The sequence below is a fragment of the Cheilinus undulatus genome, linkage group 12 (genome assembly GCF_018320785.1).
Source record: "Cheilinus undulatus linkage group 12, ASM1832078v1, whole genome shotgun sequence".
NCBI classification, from domain to species: domain Eukaryota; kingdom Metazoa; phylum Chordata; class Actinopteri; order Labriformes; family Labridae; genus Cheilinus; species Cheilinus undulatus.
In genome coordinates this window covers 9,700,468-9,722,285 of record NC_054876.1, presented here as the reverse complement: position 1 = coordinate 9,722,285, position 21,818 = coordinate 9,700,468, and the positions used below count along the sequence as shown (strand labels likewise).

General features: G+C 39.5%; 2 protein-coding genes across 2 annotated transcripts in view; one reads left to right on the top strand and one right to left on the bottom strand.

Moving 5' to 3' along the window:
* map6a (microtubule-associated protein 6a) overlaps positions 1-7,533 on the bottom strand; it is a 47,239-nt gene extending 39,706 nt beyond the window's left edge. The window contains exon 1 of the mRNA XM_041802157.1: positions 6,845-7,533. Coding sequence (XP_041658091.1) covers positions 6,845-7,533 — 689 coding nt within the window. The remainder of the gene's footprint in view (positions 1-6,844) is intronic.
* A 7,823-nt stretch (positions 7,534-15,356) lies between these two features.
* mogat2 (monoacylglycerol O-acyltransferase 2) overlaps positions 15,357-21,818 on the top strand; it is a 61,222-nt gene continuing 54,760 nt past the window's right edge. Inside the window, exon 1 of the mRNA XM_041801879.1 lies at positions 15,357-15,486. Within this exon, the coding sequence (XP_041657813.1) occupies positions 15,393-15,486 (94 nt within the window). The 5' untranslated portion in view covers positions 15,357-15,392. The remainder of the gene's footprint in view (positions 15,487-21,818) is intronic.

Genomic DNA, 21,818 nt, shown 5'->3' with positions numbered 1-21,818 from the left:
TATTTGGCTGCTGTAAACTGCTAAGTTATGGTAGCAGCTAATGTGCTAATGGGCTAACTCAGAGCTAGTGGTGCTAATGTGAAGAAATGAAATAAAAAGAATGTCTTCCCACATTAATTTTCAAGGTCTGGTCATGAGTTATGTGTATAAATAAACAGGCTGTAATAACATTTATAGCATTTACTCTAATTGACTGTCGACTTGGTATCCACAGTCTCGGTCAGGTTCAGAAATGAACTGTCTCTAGTCCTGTTACACAGACTTGAAGCTGTATCACAATGTTTATGTTTTTATGGTTGTTAAATGCAGCTGATTGGTCTCACATTGCTAACCAAAGCAAATGCCCAGTAAATAATCTAAATGGACAAAATACTTGAAGACTCCCTGTCATTTTAATGAACGACAAAAAAGTCTTGCAACACGTAAATATGCATTAAAATGTGTTAGCTGGTTTAATTTTGTAATACTGTGATATAATACCATTACTGCCACGGGCAAGAAAACAACACTATGATGAAAATTTTAGGCCATATCACCCTTTCCTGTAAATAACTTCATTTAGAGTAAAAGGCTCCAATATATGGGATATATGGGCCCCAATATAAGATAAATGACACTCGTCAGCAGGACTGTAATGAAACTTAACACTACATGTGTATTTACAAAGAATTAAAAGTGAAGAAGTAAAATATAGTGCTATAATTTTAGGCCGTATCACCAAGCCCTAGTTTACATTAAGTACTGATATTGCTATCAGCTAACTTGAGTTTGGAAATTTGCCATGTCAGCAAAAATCCAATATTGAACATCCCTTATTTTTATATGTAAAGGAAGTTAAAATGGGCTTTATGACTGCCATCCTTCCCACATTTCTTTGGCATTTTACCATGAAAACAGATCAGAGTTTGTCCAACAGCGTCTGTAACTCTAGAAAAACCTCTCTGAGTCAGCATTTAGGTATACTAACAAACTTCTACAGATGTGACCCAGAAGAAACACATCTGCTGCTGACATCTGTGCATGCCATGTTATCTGCAGATGGTCTGATGTTCAACCATAACATAGGTGCATCACAAGTAATCGGTAAATTCCTGTAATTGATATCATAGGAATGAGATTGGAATTCTGCATCAGATGTGGCATCCCGAAGAGAAAATTGGGATATGGACGTGTCTACAGTACATGTGTCTGTGCTGTGTTGCTGTGTCCACACCATCCCTGCTATTAACCCACAGCTGACCTGCTTTGAGTCTCTGCCTGCAGATGAAGACGAGACTTCACAGGGCTGCTGCTTGTCACGACGCAGCCATTTCCTGCCATGTGGGGGGAGAGTGCCCACGGCTGCACCCCGGCTGTACCCTGCTGACTGCTCAACGACCCAGACAGGACCGCAGGGATCCTAACAGCTGTAAGACCCACTCACAGAGAGCCAATCACAGATCCCAAATCTAGAGTCTGTCTCCAAACTGAGCCCAAAAATTATGATTTATATCCTGTAATGCAAACACAGTGAATTAAATATAATTCTAATATAAATGCATAAATGTGACCCTATAGGGTTAAACCATGGAGCCAGACTATAGCATTTTCTCACAATTTCCCCAGAGCATGAATGCGACTGATAATATCAAACTACAGCCTGGGGACTCATGCGTACAGTTACTGTGACGTGCGTGACTTGATGCTCATCCATCCACCAGTTCCCATCATCCTCGGGAACGTTGCATAATCCCACAGAGATTAGCCCCGTAGACCCAAACATCAACAGTGTTTGGCTACAAATCCACCTTGACCTTTCATTAAATGACATGGTACCTGCTGTAGAGAAAATAAAAATAAACTGCTCTGCTCTGTGGACTTTTGAGCCGCTCCTGTTTAAAAACATAAACCTGCAATTAGCTGTGAAACAGCTGTTTTCCTCAGATTAAGTGAATTAGTCACCCTTAATTAACGATGTGTACGGTGGAAAATTTCACATCCTGTAGGTCGTGAGAGAAACAACTTTTAAAGCATAATTTTCTTTTAATAGCCTCAATTTATTTCAGGTTTAACTTCAAGCCAAGGCCGACAGTATTATTAAATAGTTTGTCCAAGGACCTACAATTAATAACAAACTTTATAAAGATATTTGAGAGTAAATGTATTCAGGGAGGGAGAAGGGAGTGATTTATTTAATTTTGGCAGAAGAGCAGATTTTTTTACGGTTGGTTCTGTATCTTACAGAGGAAGAACTTCAGTTGAATAATACAGCCCAAGATTTATAACACAGCTTTTACAAACAGGAAAACAGGACATTCTTAACAGGAAGTTTGGAAAAATCCCTCCCAATTATTTGTATTCTATATTTTGTTGGCTCTAAAAATAATAACTATACACATTGCATTAAAACTAGCTAACATTCCTTGTGTGTTGTTTATGAATGAATGTTATATGCTTCACAGTATTCTGTTACTTCCTGCTGATTATAATTAGCTCCAATAAATAAGTGCAATATTAATTATTTAAGTTTTAATAAAGAATAGGTCCTAAAGTACTGAAGCCTGAAGAGGACTGGCATTCATAACCTTTAATATTTTCTCCTGGCATTGAATTTTTATTATTTTCTTGTTATTCACTTGTTATCTCAGGATAACAACATTTGAATGGATGATGAGGTGAGTGTTATGACTGTGAGTCATAATTAATTTTATTATTTATTTTATTGTCTCTGTTGCAGAGGAGTGGTGTTGTTTATTTCCCTCCTCCCTCTCTGTCTGTGTGTGGCCTCTACCTTCTGCTGTGCTGCAGGTGTGGTGCGTTCTGATTGGAGGGAACCGCTGACTGGACGAGAGCTGTGGCGTGACAGCTGTTGATTGGCTGGGAGTGGGCCGATACCTGACCTTTTAAAGGTCACATATTTTACACCTTACAGACAAGTTTATATTGTTCTCAGAGGTCCCCAAAACATGCCTGTGGAGTCTGTTGCTGAAAAAAACACTCCACTATTGGGTTTTTGTATGTCTAAAAAACCCACTCACAGAGAGGGTGCATGAAGGGCTCAAAAAGTCAGCGAGAGATCCCTCACACACTTTATGATTTGACAGTGGGACAGCCCTAAGCCCTCACGGACTTAGCGGGAGCGCGCCTCAAAGTCAGTGAGTGTGTGAATGTGGACACTGGGATTGGGCCCTCCTCTCAGCTGCCAGCTAGGAGGAGGATAAGGAGAGGAGGGTGAAGCTTTCTTCCAAATGCGGAGGGCACAACCCAACCTGGGGGTGGTGCTAACTCCCCATATGACATTATGACGGGAAAATCTGAGAACAGCTTGTTTTAGCACACATTTTCTGAAAGCTGGAAGAAGAAGGGGGGCAGTGAATGGATTTTTCTGATCCTTCGGGGATTGTGGATAGGCCAAGGGCACATATTTTTGTTAGATAAGCCTGAAAAAAGTGTATTTTGCACAATACGTGACCTTTAAAAGAGACTGTGCAAACAGAGATGTCGACCCTCCTACCTTGTCACAAGCGTCGCCACAGAGCAGCATGTAATCGTGTGTTTGAGTATTGTGAATTTGGTATTTTGTTAAACATAAAAATTTATGATAAATTAAAACAGTAACAGTACCGGTAAATAGGTGAGAGTAGCTTTGGCAATAATCGTTTTCTCCAGTTCTTCTTTAGGGAGTCAGTTTAGTTGTATAATATTTTCCTTATTTCTAGACAGGTAAGGTATTTAGTTTGCAAGAGTGTTTTAAAAAATCTATACATTTTGTTTTATGGACTGCAAGCTCGATTGCTGTTCCTTTTGTGCTTGGTCATCTTGGGAATGGGAAGGAGAGGTCACTTTTATGTTACGCCTGGTACCCTCTAGGCCAGTGGTTCCCGACCATTTTTCCTTGGAGCCCCCCGACTTGTTTCAAAAAACAAGCTGAGCCCCCCCAAGGGGGTTGCCAAAAATCAACATCCATTTCAATGTTTTTTGATAAAACACTAATGTAGTGGCTCTTCACATGTTTTTCTTACCAAAAAAACATTGTATAAACTGTTTATTAATTGCTTTATCATGATTTTACTTAATATTTGCAAATCTAACTTTGACAACCTCAGAGCAGACAAAGCCTTGCACCCCCCCGAGATCTTTGGTGCCCCCCCAGGGGGTCCCGGACCCCAGGTTGGGAACCACTGCTCTAGGCCGTGCATAACATGAGGTTGCTACAAAACAAGTGAATTTAAAAAAGGAAATCTTGACTGGAAGTAAGGGGCGTAAACAGAACTAAGAAGACTGCCAGTGTTGTAGTCCACTGAGCGATGCACTGCCACTGGCAGGAAGTGTGAAGCCGGGCATGCACTGTGAGATTTCAAGGTGACTCTGTAACAGTCGTGGTGTAATGTTAGCTCAAACTATGAGACTGGGTCTTTTTAGACACATGACCATGCTGTACAATTTGTATGGTGTATGGTGTATGGTGGCGGTGCATGACCTGAGTGCTCACACTGTACAAGTGAGGTCAGGACGGACTGTGACAAATGACTTTGAAAAGTCTCCCCCACAGAGGTTGAAGTCAGATCTTTAGTTTTGTTTTTCACACTTTAAACAGCTACATAAACTACTCTTGTCTCCTCCCAAACATAAAAAGCATCTCAGGCAAACACAACCAGCAGCTGAATAACAACAAATATTCCCGTGTCTGCAGGTAGACCTGTGTCCTGCTTGTACATCTAAAAGCCATTCCTGCTGTTGGTGATTTCAGACTTCATCCAACCGTTTATGAAGGAAAAAAATGCCCCAAAATTTGGGATTTAGTTTGTGGTTCTTTGACAAAAACATGAAACATGCCATTTGACCGGTCAACTGGGGGTCCCGTCCCCCTTAATACTGCACAACAAACGACACATGATCAGGCTCAAGTTGGGGCAACTACAAAGTGATCAGTGGAACCGCCAGTTTCCTTAACGATGGCGAAAATGCTGTTTTCACAAGTTGCACTCTGAAACCTTTTTTTAAAGCGTTCCTTTTCGGCATCAAAACACACCGTCGCCATAGAAACAAAGAGCTATAACGCAACAAAAGGGTACCACTTTTGGCTAGATAGTTTTAATAACTGAGTTACTTTCTTATGTGATTGCCAAAATAAATCTGTGGATGTGTCCTCTTAGGGCTTCCATACTAACAATAAAGACAATCCAGGAGAGAGCCTTTTCTTTAAGAAAAAAAAACAGAGGTAAAAACAACGCTCACCTTCTATCCTCAGGACTGTAACTCTCCCACAGCTACCAAATATTTTAACTTGACAGCAGGAGAATTTTTTGTGTATTGTATTAATGGGCAGGGCGCCACAGATAGGGCTGGACCCCTGACAAACCCAGAGTATGGACCCTCCCCAGTTGTGATTAATTGATGCTATCAGTGTATGTGTGTTTTATCCCTAGCATTGGCGCTAGCATACTGGCTAACAGTTACTTAATTTCGGAGATGAAAATGTGTCAAACTGCGATTGGGTTCTGATGATGAAATTATTTGTACCTCTTTTTAACGACTCTCCCCACCCAATTTGCCATTATTTCTTGACAATTTTCACCAAGTTTGCACAGTTTGAGCCCAACTGTGTCTCTGATTACCCATTTTGCTACCTTTTCAATGCTTTCTACCATGTTTTCTGCCCAATTTTGCCACTTTGAAATCAGTTCTTTCTGCATTTTTGGCTCTGTTGACACATTATTACCACTGTTTACCTCTTTTCATCACTTCATGTGCCAATGTTTGTCAATATTAACTGCATTTCACGATTTTGTATGCCTATTTTTCTACTTTACACCCATTTCTGCCACGTTTAAATGTAGTTTCTCTGCCTTTTTTGCCCATATGTTCCACTTTTGAGCATTTTCCTTCATCGAAAACCCTTTCTACCACTTCTTCTCCTCATCTTGCCACTTCTAAAGCAATTCTTGTTACTTTCTCTGTTGACCCAGAATTTTTGTCATTCTTAACCACATTTCACGATCTTTATACCTTTTTATGCTATTTTTAGCCTATTTTTCTGCATCAGTTAACCATTTTTTGCCACTTTAGACCAATTTTTCCATATTTTAACCCCATTTAACCACCTTTTCTGCCAATTTTTGCTACTATTAAGCAAGTATTGCCACTGTTAAACCCACTTATAACCTATTTATCCCATTTTAACCAATTATTACCACTTTTCACCTAAATTTGCCTCTTTTACCTATTTTTTTTGCCATTTCAAACCCATTTCTGCCACTTTAAAATCCAAGTTCACCACCTTTTCGCCAATTTTTGCCATTTTTAACCAATTTTAAATCCTGTTTTTCAAAAAAGGTGTAAAACTTTTAAGATGGCTATAAAGTAATGCGCAAATGAATAAAAAAACATATCCGTTGCTTTGAGAAGAGTGGTTGTAATTCAGGTTAAAAAGTTTTTTGTTTTTTTGTCTTGTTGTCTTTTTTTTTTTTTTTTAAACAATGGCCCCCCCAATTTGGCTGGGCCCCAGAAACCCCCCCCCCCCATTAGCGGCCTTGTTAATGGGAAATTGTTGTGCTTCACAAAGTGTGGACCACGACCCTCTGAAAACAATAATGCTTGAAAACTAGCTGAAAAATAAAAAAACAGGAGTTAATGGCATCTCATGTAATGGTTGTATAAGGGCTTTGGAGGTCCCCCATAAGTGTTTGAAGTTTTAAAATGCGCCTGGCATACTTGTCTTTGGGAAAGACTGGTGTAGAGAAGCAAATAGCCTTTGATAAAATGATTTAAAAAACTCAGAGAGCTATCTGCAGCTTCTGACCCCGTCTGCTGTCTGTGCACCTGTTCAGTGTTGACCTTAATGGCGGTCTGTGTTTGAACTCACTTGTAGGAGCTGCCGGCTGTGATCTCCTCTTTGATCTGTCGGTTCACAGCGTCCGCCGCCGCCCTCCCTCTGCCCTCTCCCTCCACCTTCAGGACCACCTTCTTCACCCCCTCCTGTTTACTGGACTTCTTTTTCCTCTCCTGGCCTTGGAGCAGGTCTTTCTCCTGGACTTTATCAGCTATCGCACTCTTCTCTACGCCGCTCTCCGCGTCCAGCGCCGCCTGCTGCTTCGCGTGCCTGGACCGGTCTTCGGTACCAGGTTTGGGTATCCAGGGGTGGTCGTACCTCTTCGGGATGGGCCAGGGCTTGAAGTCCTTCTGGTACTGGGTCTCGCTGTTGAACGGTGTTTCCGGTTCGTGGTACTCGTTCTTGGGTTTACAGCTCGGTTCTGGTCGCACTCTCCAGTGCTTAAAGTCCTCGCGCATCACCGAGCTGCACACGCGCTCCTCGGAGACGCACCTCCGAGGCGCGCGGCCCGCTACCGGGTTGCGGGAATGTGCGCGAGACGGCTGCGTTTCTATGGCGACCCGGGCCTGGGGAGGGTGGAGCGGCGGCTGCAGCTGGATGTGCTGCATCTCAGAGACGTCCGTGTACTTGGAGAAGACCAAAGGCACCGCAATGTCAGCCTTATCCAGCTGGTTCCAGAAGCGGGCCATGCAGCACGCCCTGCTGATACAGGGCCACGCCATGCTGGACTAAACCGAGCTCCACTACCACGCAGCCTGCACGGGGTCCAAGGTGAAGGCAAATATGTCTCTACACTCCTGATGTGAGAGAAACAAGATGTCCGTGTGTCAGGCTGCACGAAAACCTCCAACAATGAGGCTCTAAGATTTGCTAAATCGAGTTACTACCGAGTAAATCCATAATGCATCCAAAAACACACCGATTTAACCGAGTTTACTACGATGGAGCAACCGTACCGACGTTTACTATGCCCTCCTCTGTGTCCGCTCCGTCCTGCTACATCACTCCACGGCACTGCAAGAATCACAGCCCCGCCCTCCTGCTCAGCATCCCGGAGACACCACAGTGGAGCCACCGAGGAGGAAAACAACAAGCCAGACTCAATGTAAGAGCACTTCCGGTTACACCTTCAGTATAAAACTCACGTGACGCACAGGAAGATAGACATTAAAAAAATAAACTTTAAAAGAAAAATAACATAATTCACTTAAAATGTATTAATATATATCCCATATTCAATTGAAGTTGCTTAAACAGCGTGAGTGGAACAAAAATTGTTGAATAAGCTGTACACAAATGTGAACCCAGTGATATTTGGATTATCATGATACCAGACTACAAATATAATACAAAGCTATTAAGTTCTCAATTAATACAGAAAAATGGACATGAACAACAATAAAACTATATTAAAGCAGTAATAAAAGACAAACATAAAATTCAACAAAGCCAATTTTAGTGTTCAGAAAATAAAATGAGACAGACATCATGGTGATGAGATAAAAATACATTCTAGAAACCATAATTTTATCATTGGAATGTCAATGTAAAAGGAGAGTAGTAAACAGATAATAAATTAGGATAGTACCATACAAGAAAATCAGCTGCTTTTATTTTGAAATTCGGACATAGTTCCGTTGCTTGTGTCTTTAAAACTGGGGGAAATTGATGTCAGTCACAATGGTGTGTTATTACGCACAGTGCGTAAAGGTAGCCTGAGAGAGGAGGGATGTCTGGTCCATCCATCATTTAAAGATTTGATAAAACAGATTTAACACTATGTATTTGTTTTAACGTTATGTATTTGTCATTACACGAAAGTTTTATTCCGAGTAAAAACAGAGATGATAGAACTTCAAACAAACGGGCAAAAAACGTAACATTTTCAAAGACTGAAAATAAGGTACTCTTCTCGATCATTTTTCTGCAGATATTTTTATTTTTGATCTTAGGTACAAATACGGGTATTTTAATGAGCTTAACAAAGAATTATAAAAAACAACATTTAAGCTACTTTTTTAGCACAGGGAACATAGGTATTTTACAGGTATTTTCTGGTTATTTTAGAACATTTTTCTTGCATATGTATTTCATTCAAAAATGTATTCAGTGAAAAATATAGAAAGCATTTACAGAAACAATTGCAGCCGATGTCCACTACTGTTTTTTAGGGCTCTTAATACATATCAGGAATCAATGATTGTGAGGAGAATATTTCTTTTCCACATGTTTTTGTTGTAGATTTTTGCCATGTTTCTTTCATATTTACAATATATTTGTATTCCACATTTACTCGGGGGGCCACATTTAATGGGAAGGAGGGCCGCATGTGGCCCCTGGGCCACCAGTTGCCCACCTCTGTCTTATATACAGTTAGGTTTCATTGAATAATAATAATGAGCAACAACTTTGATTTTCATGCATTATTCTTTGAAACGTTAAGATTTCAATGCACTCTAAATGCAAATGACATAAAAATAATGGACATCACTAATTCACCTGTCTGATCCGAGAGTGTTTTGATTCTATAACCATGTTTTTTTTGACACTGTGGACAATTTTTTTTTTGTATTTTTTTAGGGGCGAACCAGAGCTCCCGGAGAAAGTGGATCATGTGACATCCTGACAGACAAAAAGCTACTCCTCTCTATCAGGACTTCATGTGACCCACTGTGCTGCAGACCTGTTACAGCCTGTCTGAGTCCAGAGGTGGGAGAGGACTGAGTGAGGAGACTCTCTGCTGGTCCTGCTGCCTCTTCTGCTGTTTGAACTGGTGGTGCCACGATGAAGTCAGAGCCTTTTTAATCTTCCTCCACCAAGAGACATTTTCCTCTGCCTGTCCTTTGAACACATCCTCCTCCTCCTCCAGGGTAATGCAGCTCTCCATGGTCTCTTGGAGCTGGATTTGATCGCTCTCCAGCTGCTGGGGGTCTGACACGTCTATCCTGTAGGCCTCCTCACTCACATTCTGCTGCCCATTCAGGTCCCTGCCCTCTGCCTCTGAAAACTGAAGCCTGACACGCTGTAGTTCTTCCAGAGTGTCAGCCCTCAGTGTTTCAGCCTGCAGACGGTGTTCCTAACATGCCATGACCTCTCTTGCATCGTCAGTCGCCTGTTGCAGGGCCTGGATGGTGTCCATCTGGGTCAGCAGGTTGTTGTTGATCTCATGACTGCAGCTGATCTGTGCCTGCAGCTGGTTTATCAAGTCCTCCTTCTCCAGGGTGGGAGCTGTATCTTTTCTGGAGGCTTCATTCTGGAGGACCCTTATCTGCTGTTTAAGGGAGTCCACCTCAGTCGTCAGCTTCTGTCGGACCTCTGCTACCTGTCTCTGCAGGGAGTCGGACTTGGACATTTCTGCCTGCAGTCGATCATTCTGAGATGAAACTATATCCAAGAGCTCCTGGATTTCTGTGATATTTATCCCTTCTGCTCTCGGGTGCTTTGGTTGTTCTTGGACCTCAGGAGTTTTCTTCTTGCAACCCTCCAGCTGTTTTTGGAGATTTTCTATCTTCTTCTCCATATTCTTCATGGCCTCTTCCTGAGCTGTCAGTTTGGTGATCCGCTCCTTCAGCTGTTTTCTTAAAGCCACGATCTCCCTGGTGAGGTTGGCATCTTTCTTGAAGGTCATATCTTGCCTCCTCCTGATGTCCATCTCTCTGTGGCGTCTATTATTTTCAGTTTGAAGATCATTAATTGTCTCCTTAGACGTTGTTCTTGTGTTCTGCCTCGATTCTCATCGCTCTCTCCTCTTCCAGCTGGAGGGACAAATCTCAAAGTTCACTATATGAGGTAGCGGTTGTGGTGGTCCGTAGTACGGCGAACAAGGCTGTCCAGGGAATAGCTGATCACGGTACAGGAATGGTGGTTGTCCCTGCTATGGTGGATGATAGGGTCCCCAGTTGGGATACTGATCCTGCCTGGGATATCCTTCCACATTCTCAGGGGGAACGTCAGACTGTGGCACTGCTGAGATCTCTGCTGGATCTCCTCAGCGTTGCTGGTCCCTGGCTTTGAGTCCACCATCTCCTCACTCTTCATGTCAACAATTTCTCCACAGGTCATGGAAACAGTCTGTGTTCTCTATGTTCTCAGACATTTTCTCCTTTCTTTTTGCTATAAAATATCCTGGAAATCCAATAAAGAATTTTCTGATCACTGACTGTCTCAGACTGACTCTAAACTGTTCAGTAGTTTGATATAAATCTAGCTTTGATGCTGTCATGTAAGCTTTCTGAAGAGTGACATCACCTAAAGCATTTGCTCTTGATGATGCCACTTTGGGTCCAGGGCTCTAAAATGTCCCTTTTTTACCTTTGTTTACCGAAAATTTATGAATCTTCCAATCAGAAGCCTTGAATTCCAAAGTAAAAACACATACATCAGCAACACATTCAACACAGAACAACAGTAATCCCAATTATATCAATTATATCAGGTAAAAATAAAAAACAATATGAGTATTTTGAAATTTAAACAAACAGTTTTGTTCTGAAAGCTACAAAATTTAGGCCGGCTACATAAAAAAGCTCTGCCTGCTAGGAACAGGCTGGAGTCAGATGCTTTTGATATGAAATACCCCTTTCCATCATTTCCTCACCAATTTTAATACATTTTTGCCATCTAGCATCTATTTTGGTCAGTTTTAATCTCTTTCCACCACCTTTTTCTTCCTGTTTTTGCCACTTCTAAACCAATTCTTGCCACTTACGCTTAACGTTGCCTGTGTTGACCCATTACTGCCACTATTAAACCCTTTTCCCACCCTGTTTGTCCCATTTTAACCACATTTCACCATTTAATATGCCCAGTTTTGGTAGTTTAACCAATTTCTGCCAATATTGCCCCTTTTTTTTCTTTCTCAGTTGACCCTTCTTTGCCAGTTTATATCAATTTTCCATCCCATTTTACCAAATTTCCACCCAGTTTTTGCCAATTAAAAGCTACATTTTAACTCCCTTTTACCACTATTTATGCTAACTTTTGCCACTTTAACCTATTTTTGCTGCTTTTAAAATCCAACTTCATCACCTTTTTCACCGTTATTGCCATTATTAACCCATTATAGCAATTTTTAAACATTTTCGTTCTTTTTTTTGATTAACATTTTCAAGAAGGCTTTTTACTACACACATTAATAAATAAAGATATTTGTTTCTTTGATAAGAGTGGTTATTATTCAGGTTAAATATAGAATATGGATATCACAGCTTAACTTGGACCATGGTTTTGTGACCTCCATGGTCCCCCAGTTTGGCTGGGCTCCAGAAAGATCTCCCATTTATCCCCCATTTTGGATGGCCTTGTCTGCACTTAACTATTCTTGATTGAGCATGGCTGTTCAACCACCTTCAGGTACAGTGGGGGTCCACGGTCTCTGGCACCTTTATTTTGGGGGTCAGGGGCTGAAAAGGTTGAGAACCCCTGCTGTAGAGGATGAGCAGCTTTATGGTAAGATCAGTGAATAAATTTAAAGAATAATGATGTTCTTATAGTATTGAATTTAAATAAGATTAGCATTACTACTAAAATACAGCTTGCTGATGTTATCAAAGGCTCCACTTTGAAGTGTAAACCCCTGATTCATGAAAAAACGGCCTTTGTCACAAAGTATTCTCCATGTTAGGCAGACTGTGCCAGCAAATAGTAGAATCCATGAATAATGCCGACTCATTGCACAGCCCTAGGGCCTGTTTCAGATTGAACCCCCATTTTAAGACATCAAAAGACAAGCACATTATCTGAATGAGCTTTTTTTATAATGAAGGCTGACAGCTCATTTTAACAAGACACTATCACTCTGCTGCCGTAAGGGATGTGTCAAAGTGTGTGTTGTATTTCTACTATAATTTGTTAAACTGCATAAAAGTATTTTAGTCAGAATCTGCAGGTAAACATAAACAGACAGTCTGATGGAGTATCCATTGTGTTAATGAGGTGATTATGGCAGATAAGCCCTGAATGAATCAAATATTCATGAAGATGTAATCAAAACAGAATGCAGTGGCTGTCATGGCCACGGCAAATGTCAATCTAATAAAAGTTAATGAGGGGAACAGATTACAGATAAATATAAAGAAGATAAAGGGTTTGGTTCCTCTATTGTCTCAGTGTTGTGTGTTGAGTGGGCCACGGGTGACTGATCAGCATTTTAAAAGATCATCCAAGTCTTTTAAAGATTGCCTCTTTACTTTTATTTTGATAGGACAGCTGAGGAGAGACAGGAAATAAAGGTAGACATAGTATGGGAAGAATTACACTACTGTCGAAGCCAAGCAGGGGGACTTCATGGACTTGAGGGATTTGTTGACATTAAGACTCAAAGTCAAAACAAAATAGGCCATTTTTGACACCTGAAAACATGCCAATTGACTTATTGATGATGAGGCCTTCTTCTATTGTTTAACAGAAGAAGGAAAATGCAGAGGTACACGACAGCAGGACATCTCCAAATTTGTGCAAAAAGTAGTCGCTCATCTCATGTTAAAGCAAGTTCAGACCAATGATACGACCATTTTAAAACATTGCAGGGTACGTTTACATCTCTGTGAACTGAGCCGTTGCAGCTTGAACCAGGTGAGTTTACTGCCAACTGCTGGTATTGGGACTTTGTAGCAGATACAGTGGTTATATTCATGGACAATATTATTTGGCTCTATTTGATAGATAATAATTTAAAAAAAAAAACAACAACACTTTTTCGTGGCAAACAGGAAACAGATTTCTACAAAGTAATGCCTTTTTTTTTTTCAAAAAACATGTAACATAAAAAACTTACTGTCTATATTCACCCCCTTCAAATCAGTTTTTAGTAGATGCACCTTTGGCTGCAATCACAGCACTGAGTCTGTGGATAGGTCTCAATCAGGTGTGCACATTTGTGAAGCTGGGTCAGTGTCTCTGTAAAAATAAATCTTCTCCCGAGCTGTAGTTCTCTTCAGACTGAATAAGATTGTCCTCCTTGATTTTCCTATATATATTACTGAATTTATTTTACTCCCTACCTTTAAAAGCGTTTAAGGGCCGGCTTCTAAGAAGTGCCCCCACAGCATGATGTGACTGGACCTTCCAGACAAATGCGTCTTTATACTATAATCCCTTGAAACACCTTCACTGCACTCAGGTGATCCCTAATTTCACTAATTGTGAGACTACTAGCACCAAGTGGCTGGACCTCTGTTGAATTAGGCCAGTCACTTTGAAAGGGTGAATATTTTACACTTATTTTACATTACATATTTTTAATTAATTGACATTACACTGCAGAAACCTGTTTTCACTTTGATTTTAAAGAGTTATTCTTTTGTATTTTTTTGGTAAAAAAAGTTGAATAATATTGACCATGATTAGTTTAGAAAATCAAAGAAAGTGTAAAATACGGTGGCCCTGAAGGCCAACAGGATTAATATTTCAAACGTGCAAAATACATTTCACAAAAACATGAATACATTTCACTAAACACAAAAAACTTTCACAAAACACAAGTACATTTCACAAATGTCACATTTGTGTTTTGTGAATTGTATTTATGTTTCGTGAAATGTATTTGTTTTTGTGAAATTTGTTGTGTTTTGTGAAATGTATTTATGTTTCGTGAAATGTATTTGTTTTTGTGAAATGTGTTGTGTTTTGTGAAATGTATTTATGTTCGTGAAATGTATTTTGCACTTTTGAAATATTAATCCTGTTGGCCTTCAGGGCCACCGTAGTAAAACACACAAATGGGGGATACTTGTCAAATACACTGTATTTAAGTTGAGCCCACCTCAGCATAGTTTTTTGTCAACTATTGCAGTTATCAAAAAGCAGTGATCCGTTATTTTACTGATTTGACGTTTCTATATGGATCCATGTTGCTTTGCATGATATGAAGATATTTTGGGCCTTTTTGGGAGCTTGAACTCACTGGGAGGCTTTGAGTCCTTCCCATTAAATGTTTTGGACTTTCAAGCTCTATTTTGATGCTATTTCATTCTTTCTGGACCCTTTTTTATGTCAAAAGTACTCATCTTAATAACTGACAAAATTTTTGAAATAAACCCCACATTTGTTTCACATCTTGAGGCCCCTTAGTACACAAGGCCTCAGACATTTGTTTATCTTTTCCTAACAGTAAAACTGGCTATGATTATGAAACTATATTCTTCTCCACTCTATTTTAGTGCTCTTTTAACTTATATATCTACAGTGTTTCAAGCTCATAAAGCCCTTTTAGCATCTATGGTTGTTATAAATGTGATATATATAAAAACTTTATTGTGAAATATCTTTTAAACTCACATTTCCTTTCTCTCCCCTGTCATATTTAGGCCCTCTATGTTCTGCTCTCATGTGTTCCTGTGTTTCTGCAGCTGCTTGCCTGTGGGGTCAATGGTCAGATGTCTCAGATATGGATTGACTAATCAAACCTTTGATTGGGTCTCTGAGATAACAAAGTCAACAGGAGGTGATAGAGGTGAGAGAGGTGAGAAACACAGACTTTGGACCCACTTTACCTCACTCTCTCTCTCCCTCTCTCGCTCTTTCTTCTTCTTCTTCTCCTCCGGCTGCAGCACCTCGGTTCGTCTCTCTTCTCTCTGGAAACATGAAGATTGATTTTGCCCCTCTGGATACCCCGCTCCACAGGAGGCTGCAGACAGCCGCGGTGCTGCAGTGGGTCTACTCCTTCCTGGCCCTGGGTGAGTCTGCAGGATTACAGGTGTAAATATCTCACAATGAGCTCTGAGTCTGTGAAAGACTGAAGGTAACTTAGGCCATACCTGCAGTTATTCTTTGCTTTTTACTGAAGACATTCAAACATGTTATTGTTGCTGCTTTTCACTAAAGAGTGACATTAAAAATACAGAAAATGGTTTAAAGAACTGACATGAAGTGTTGAACGGTCAGAAGAGGGCGCCAAACAGATCTCACCTGAGCAGAGTACAATCTAACCCTTTACATAATGTTTGCCCTCTGAGTACTTTAGATGTAACTGCTTCAAAAAAAGCTGCTGCTGATATTTAACCAAAATATCTTTTTTGTTTGACAGGACAGACTTTAAAGTTCCCAAACTTTACAGCATGAGCATCAGGCCTCTGTTTTCTTTCATTGTTTATTGGGTTGGTGGATAGTTTGAGACTAAATTACACTTTTCTTGAGGATAAAATGTAATTCCATGTAATTTCTTTTTATGGAAAACCTACTAATCAAGTCAACTTTTGTAAGATCTACTTAAAACGCCGCTTCCAAAAAACTGGGCTGCTGGTTAAAATCTAAATACAGTCAGATTACAATGATTTGCAAATCCATATTTTATTCACAATAAAACAAAACAAAGATCAAGTGTTGAAACTGAGACATTTTATCATTTCGTTAAAAGTTTAAAGCATTTTGAATTTGATGGCAGCAACACATCTCAAAAAAGTAGGGACAGGGCTATGCTGTCCTTTATCTAGCACCCCCTCTTCTTTTAAGAATGTCTGGTAAATGAGGAGACCAGTTTCTGGACTTTTTGGAAAGGAATGTTGTCCCATTCTTGTCTAATGTTGGATTCTATCTACTTGGGCTTTATTTGTCAGATTTTTTTTTATATGATGCACCAAATGTTTTGTGTTGATGAAAGGTCTTGACTGCAGGAAGGTCAGTTTAGCACCTGGACTCTTCTACTGTGAAGCCACGTTGTTGTGAAGGATGTGGTATGTAGTTTTGCATTGACTAAATAGTGAAGGCCTTCCCTGAAAGAGGCATTGTCTGGATAGAAGCATATGTTGCTCTAAAGCCTCTATGTATTTTTCAGCATTGATAGTGCCTCTCCTGATGTGCAAGCTGCCCACTCCATAGGCACTAAAGCAACACCATACCATCAGAGAAAGAGGTCTTTGGACTACAGCATATGTAGTTTCCAAAGAGAATTTCAAATTTTAATTCATCTGACCACAGAACAGTTTTCCATTTTGCTTCAGTCCATTTTAAATTAGCTTTGGCCCAGAGTCGACATATTGTGTCCACATGTGACTTCTTCTCTGCATGTTTCAGCTTTAACTTGCCTTTGTGGATGGAACGGTGAACTGTGTTGACAGACAATGATTTCTGGAAATGTTCCTGAGCTGCAGGGATTTCCAGTATAGAATCATGTCTATTTGTAAAGCAGTGCAGCATGAAGGCCCAAAGATCACAAGCAACCGATATTGACCTTTGACCTTGTCCCTTGCACGCAGAGACTTCTCCAGATTCTCCAAATCTTTTGATGACTATGCACTTTGAATGGCGGGGTATTTAAAGTCTTTGAAGTTTTGTGTTGAGGGAATTTTCTCTGATGTAGTTTTTCACAGATCAGTGAACCTCTGCCTATCTTTACTTCAGAAAGACTCTGCCTCTCTAAAATACGCCTTTTATGCCCAGTCATGTTACTAACCTGTTGCCAGTTAACCTTACTAGCTCCAAAATGCTCCTTCAGCTGTTCATTAGTGCCCTTTGTTTTTCCAGCCTTTTGTTGCCCCGTTCATACTTTTTTGAGATGTTTTGCTGCCATCAATTTTGAGAGATTGCAAAGCTTTGCATTCTGTTTTTGTTTACATTTTATACAATGCCCCAAATGTTTGGTTAAGGGTTGTATAAAGCAGATTTATATCAACACAGGGCTGTACAACTAAGGTGGGTAGGAAAATCAGAACAAAGACAGACCAAAATCCCAGCATATATAATAAAACACAAGAACTAAAAGTGAATAGAACATGTAGGTAAAAAAACAAAGCAAAACAAAACAAAACAAAACAAGAACAGGTTGAGAATAAAAGTTTATAAGAATATAATAGACCATATAAAATTAAAATATATTTACAAAGGACTGAGCTAAAATTCATCTAAAGGTTTTAAAGGTTATAAAAGCACATTAATAGCAGCAGCCATTTTTACACCTCTGACCGCTAAACTTGTTTTTATCATCGCTGCACAGCAGCAGGTTGTGTTCATTTCTAACAGCTGTGTAGTTAGATGGAGGTGTGTCATGTGACGTCAGTGCGTCAGGGTTGTTAGATTATTGTGACGGCCATAAATGAAGTAAACATTAACCTGACATGACCCATTCTGATGTTTGTGAAGTATTATCTTTGCAGGAACAGATCCACATAATGTAATAAAATACAAAGAAAAAAATCTCTTTTACATTATTTCTCTCACAATGCCCTTTAATTCAAGTTTGACTTTGTGTAAAAATTGTTGTGCCTTAGTGTTGCTTTATAATAAATGTGGAAAAATCAGATTCAATTACAGAACTGTGAGTCACATGTGACCTGAAATTCACCTTGAACAACCAAAAAGCCACAAATCTACAAAGATAGACTAAAAACAATAACAGACGACATTCAAAAAAGGAACTCTTCAACAAGAAGAAACAGCACTGAGTTTTCTGCAGCAAGGAATGAAACAACAGAGTGAGTGAAGTGTTAGACTTTCATTTAGCAGATGCTTTCAACTAAAATGACGATCATCTGACCTAGACAGAAAAGTAAAACATCAGTAAGTGAAACAAACTGCTGTTTATATCATTACCAAATCAATCAATCGAACAATCTCAGGATCATCATATTCATAATCTAAGTCACTTAATTTTAAAGTCCCTGTACAGTGATAAAAATATTTACTTTAAGGTTTTTTGTATGACAGGCAACTGTACTAAGAACCACAAGGTCAATTTCAGTCATAAAAATCATCTCTAAGTTTATAGAGTTTTGCTTTAAAATCATGAAAAATGAGCTAGTAAAATCTACTCAAGGATGTGTGGGTGAGTCTGTTGAATAAGCTGAAGCCCCGCCCACTTATAATACTATCTTCTCAGATTTAAAAAACAATGCTTCTGATCAGAGGTCAGCAGTCTGGCTTTGTGCCAGAGCAGAGGCAGGAGTTGGGACTTATATTTACTGTTTTCTGGCAAAAATCTCTCCAATATGATACTTTAATGAATGAGTCCACTGTGGCCGATAGATTTAGGAAATTTACCTCACAATGAGCAAAAACACAACATGTAACTGCCTGTTAACTTCCAGTGAAGGTAGTGGCATCAGCTAAAACTGGACTAAAACTGGAATTTAGTCACACATAGAGCTCAGTGTTTTCACGTTTACGGCAGCCTCATTCCAACCGAGTGCTAAGGCACAAAGTTTAGGATTTCACTTAACAGGGTCTTAAAGGATTTAACTTTAAAGTGGAGAGTTGTTCACAAAGTGCTAGGACTAAAACTTCATAAGAAGAAAGAAAAGGACTCAGCAGATCAAATGTATTTGGCTATCTCATTGTACCAGGTGACTAACAGCAGAGAAGAGTCGATGTTGGTGTATATAGGAGTTCCCAGAAGAGTTGGGTCTTCAGCTTTTTCTTATCAAAGTTAGAAAGGGGCTCACCAGATCGACTGGCGCTGGGTTATTCATTCTACCAACAGGGACACGACAGGGTGGAGGAGAGGAATGACTTAAGGCCCGGTTGTGATGGTAGTATCAGGAGCCTTGAACTAACAGAATTAAGCAGGAAATGGGAGTGTAAACCTGCTTCAGGGATCATAGGTAGAAAGGAGAGGTTTTGGTTGGTTTGGTCATTGCAGGAAGTCTCAGGTGCATAATGCACGGTACATTTTAGATTTTTTTAACCAGTCTTTATAGCATCTTAAGCTGTTGAGAGTTTCTCCTGTTTTAGATAATAAAAAGTCAAACCAGAAACCTCATTCTGCAGGCTTTAACTTGTATCATCAGCCTCCCAAGTCAAGCTAAATTTAGTTCATTAAAAGAGAAATTATTTTAAGTTTTCAGCACATACACATGCAGAAAATTCAGTGTCATGGATTCAAGCCTGCAGCTGATGGCTGGAAATGTTAAATAAATGCATGCATAAAAATGTAATTTTAACCTGTGGGCAGATATCCTGCTTTTCTGTCCACCCTATTTTGGGACAGTTGTCATTATATTGTATGCACATATATGATTCATGATGGCTAAAAGGCAGGTGTAGATTCATCAAATGAAACAGTGATTTCACATTTGCTAGACTTACTTAAGGGGCCACATGAGGGAGTCGCAGTGCCAGGGAGCATCTTTTTTAATGTACTGTTTATTTATTGTCTCTGACATTCCTGTCTAATGTTGGTCTGTAAAGGCACGCGTGGGTACACTGCTAAACCTGAATTTTACCTTTGGGATGAATAAAGTTGTCTGAATTAGACAGAAATTTAAAACCTTTCTCAGCCGAGGATACTTGTGGACACATCCTAGTGCATGATTTATGAATGAGCATGCTGCCCTCTGCTGTATTAGAGTGAGTAGTGGATGACAGTAGTTCACCTAAACCAGGGATGCCCGCACTGTTTTCTCTGAGGTCCACAGACATAAAAACATCAGAATGATACAGCCACTTTGATATAGCTCACTTTTAGCGTGTCAAAATTAGAAAAAAACACTTCAGTGTAGGATAAGACATGTTAAAAAACGGAATATGTTAGTGAAAAACAGACTTTGTTGTTTTTTGGCATGCAGAGCAAATGTCCAATCAATGTAAAATGATTTCTTCCTGAGTTCTTATTTTTCTCTTTTTTATTCCTTGTTTCAAACCATTAAACAAATTGTGATAATAGACAAAGATAACCTGAGTAACTACAAAATGCAGTTTTTAAATGATGCAGTGTGCAGTATTTAGCCTGGTAGCATTTAGCAGAACAAACCATAAATACTAGATTAGTATTTAATCACCTAAATATGAAAGAAAAAAATATATATATTTTTTTCAATTAACTCAGATTAAGCCTTTTATTCATATATAGGGATGGCCCCTTCATCGATTGCCGCCATCTTGTGTGTCATGTTTCTGTGGTAACATAGAAGGAACCAAATAACAGATAAACATTTTATTTAAATTCCACTGGTTGCCATGGTTACCACCTGAGAAATGAGCCTTGCAATCTAGAATTGACTGTTAGATGTCGCTGATATCAAATTTTTCAATCTGCACCTTTAATTCATGAAGGGGAGAAAGCCATCCAAACCTGCCTGGTCCTACATGAAACAATAATAGTCCTCCTTTGTTAAATCATGTAATAAACTCTTTCTTTCTTTTTTTTTTTTTTTTGTTTAAAGCTGAGCCCAATTTCAATAACTACACCCAGGCCTGATTGCTGTCAGACCTGTTGAATCTAGATATCTCTTAAATAGAATCTGTCGGACAAAGTGAAGGCTAAAAGGCCTCAGGCTAAAATATCTCTAAAGGCAACACATCACAGCGCCATCTAGAGAAATTCAAGAAGAGATGAGGAACATAGTCATTGGCATCTAACAGTCTGCACTGAAAAAAGAAAAGATTCTAGGCTTAGTAACAGTAAAGCTTTATTTTGGGGTGAAATTATATCATATCACATGTTATTTAATCATTATAGCTAAACAATATGAAAATATGCTTCAGATAAACTAAAAAACTGAGTAATCTTAACAGATTTTTGAGTAAAGTGTAACTAAATTACATCAAATTAAATGTTATTTAACAATAATAACTAAACCCAACATAAATGTACTTCGCATAAACACACTTAAAGCAGTTTGGGTAAACTCTACATGATCAGATGGATTTGCTGTAACTTTCTCTGAAAGGGGGCGGGGCACATGTGCGAAAGCAAAGGTAACGTCACGACTGGGCTGATGCAATTCAATGGAGTGAAACCACTCTTGTATCAAGTTTTAAAGTCAGTGTTCACGTTTGATTGGAAAGGACAATAAAGTTTTAGTACTCATTTGGAAGTTTTGCTTGAGATTATTATGAGAGAACACATTACACCGAGATCCCTGTGCACAACCCAGGTTGTCAGGTGCCGGTCAGCAGCAGGTCCATAAAGTCAAATACATTTATTTTACTTTTTTTTCAACCTTTATTTAACCAGGAGAAAAATTAATTGAGATGAAAAATCTCTTTTCAGGAGTGTCTTGGCCAAGATAAGCAGCAGCACACACTGATAATATTGTCACAGATGACTGTCACCATACAGGTCACACAGTGGTGT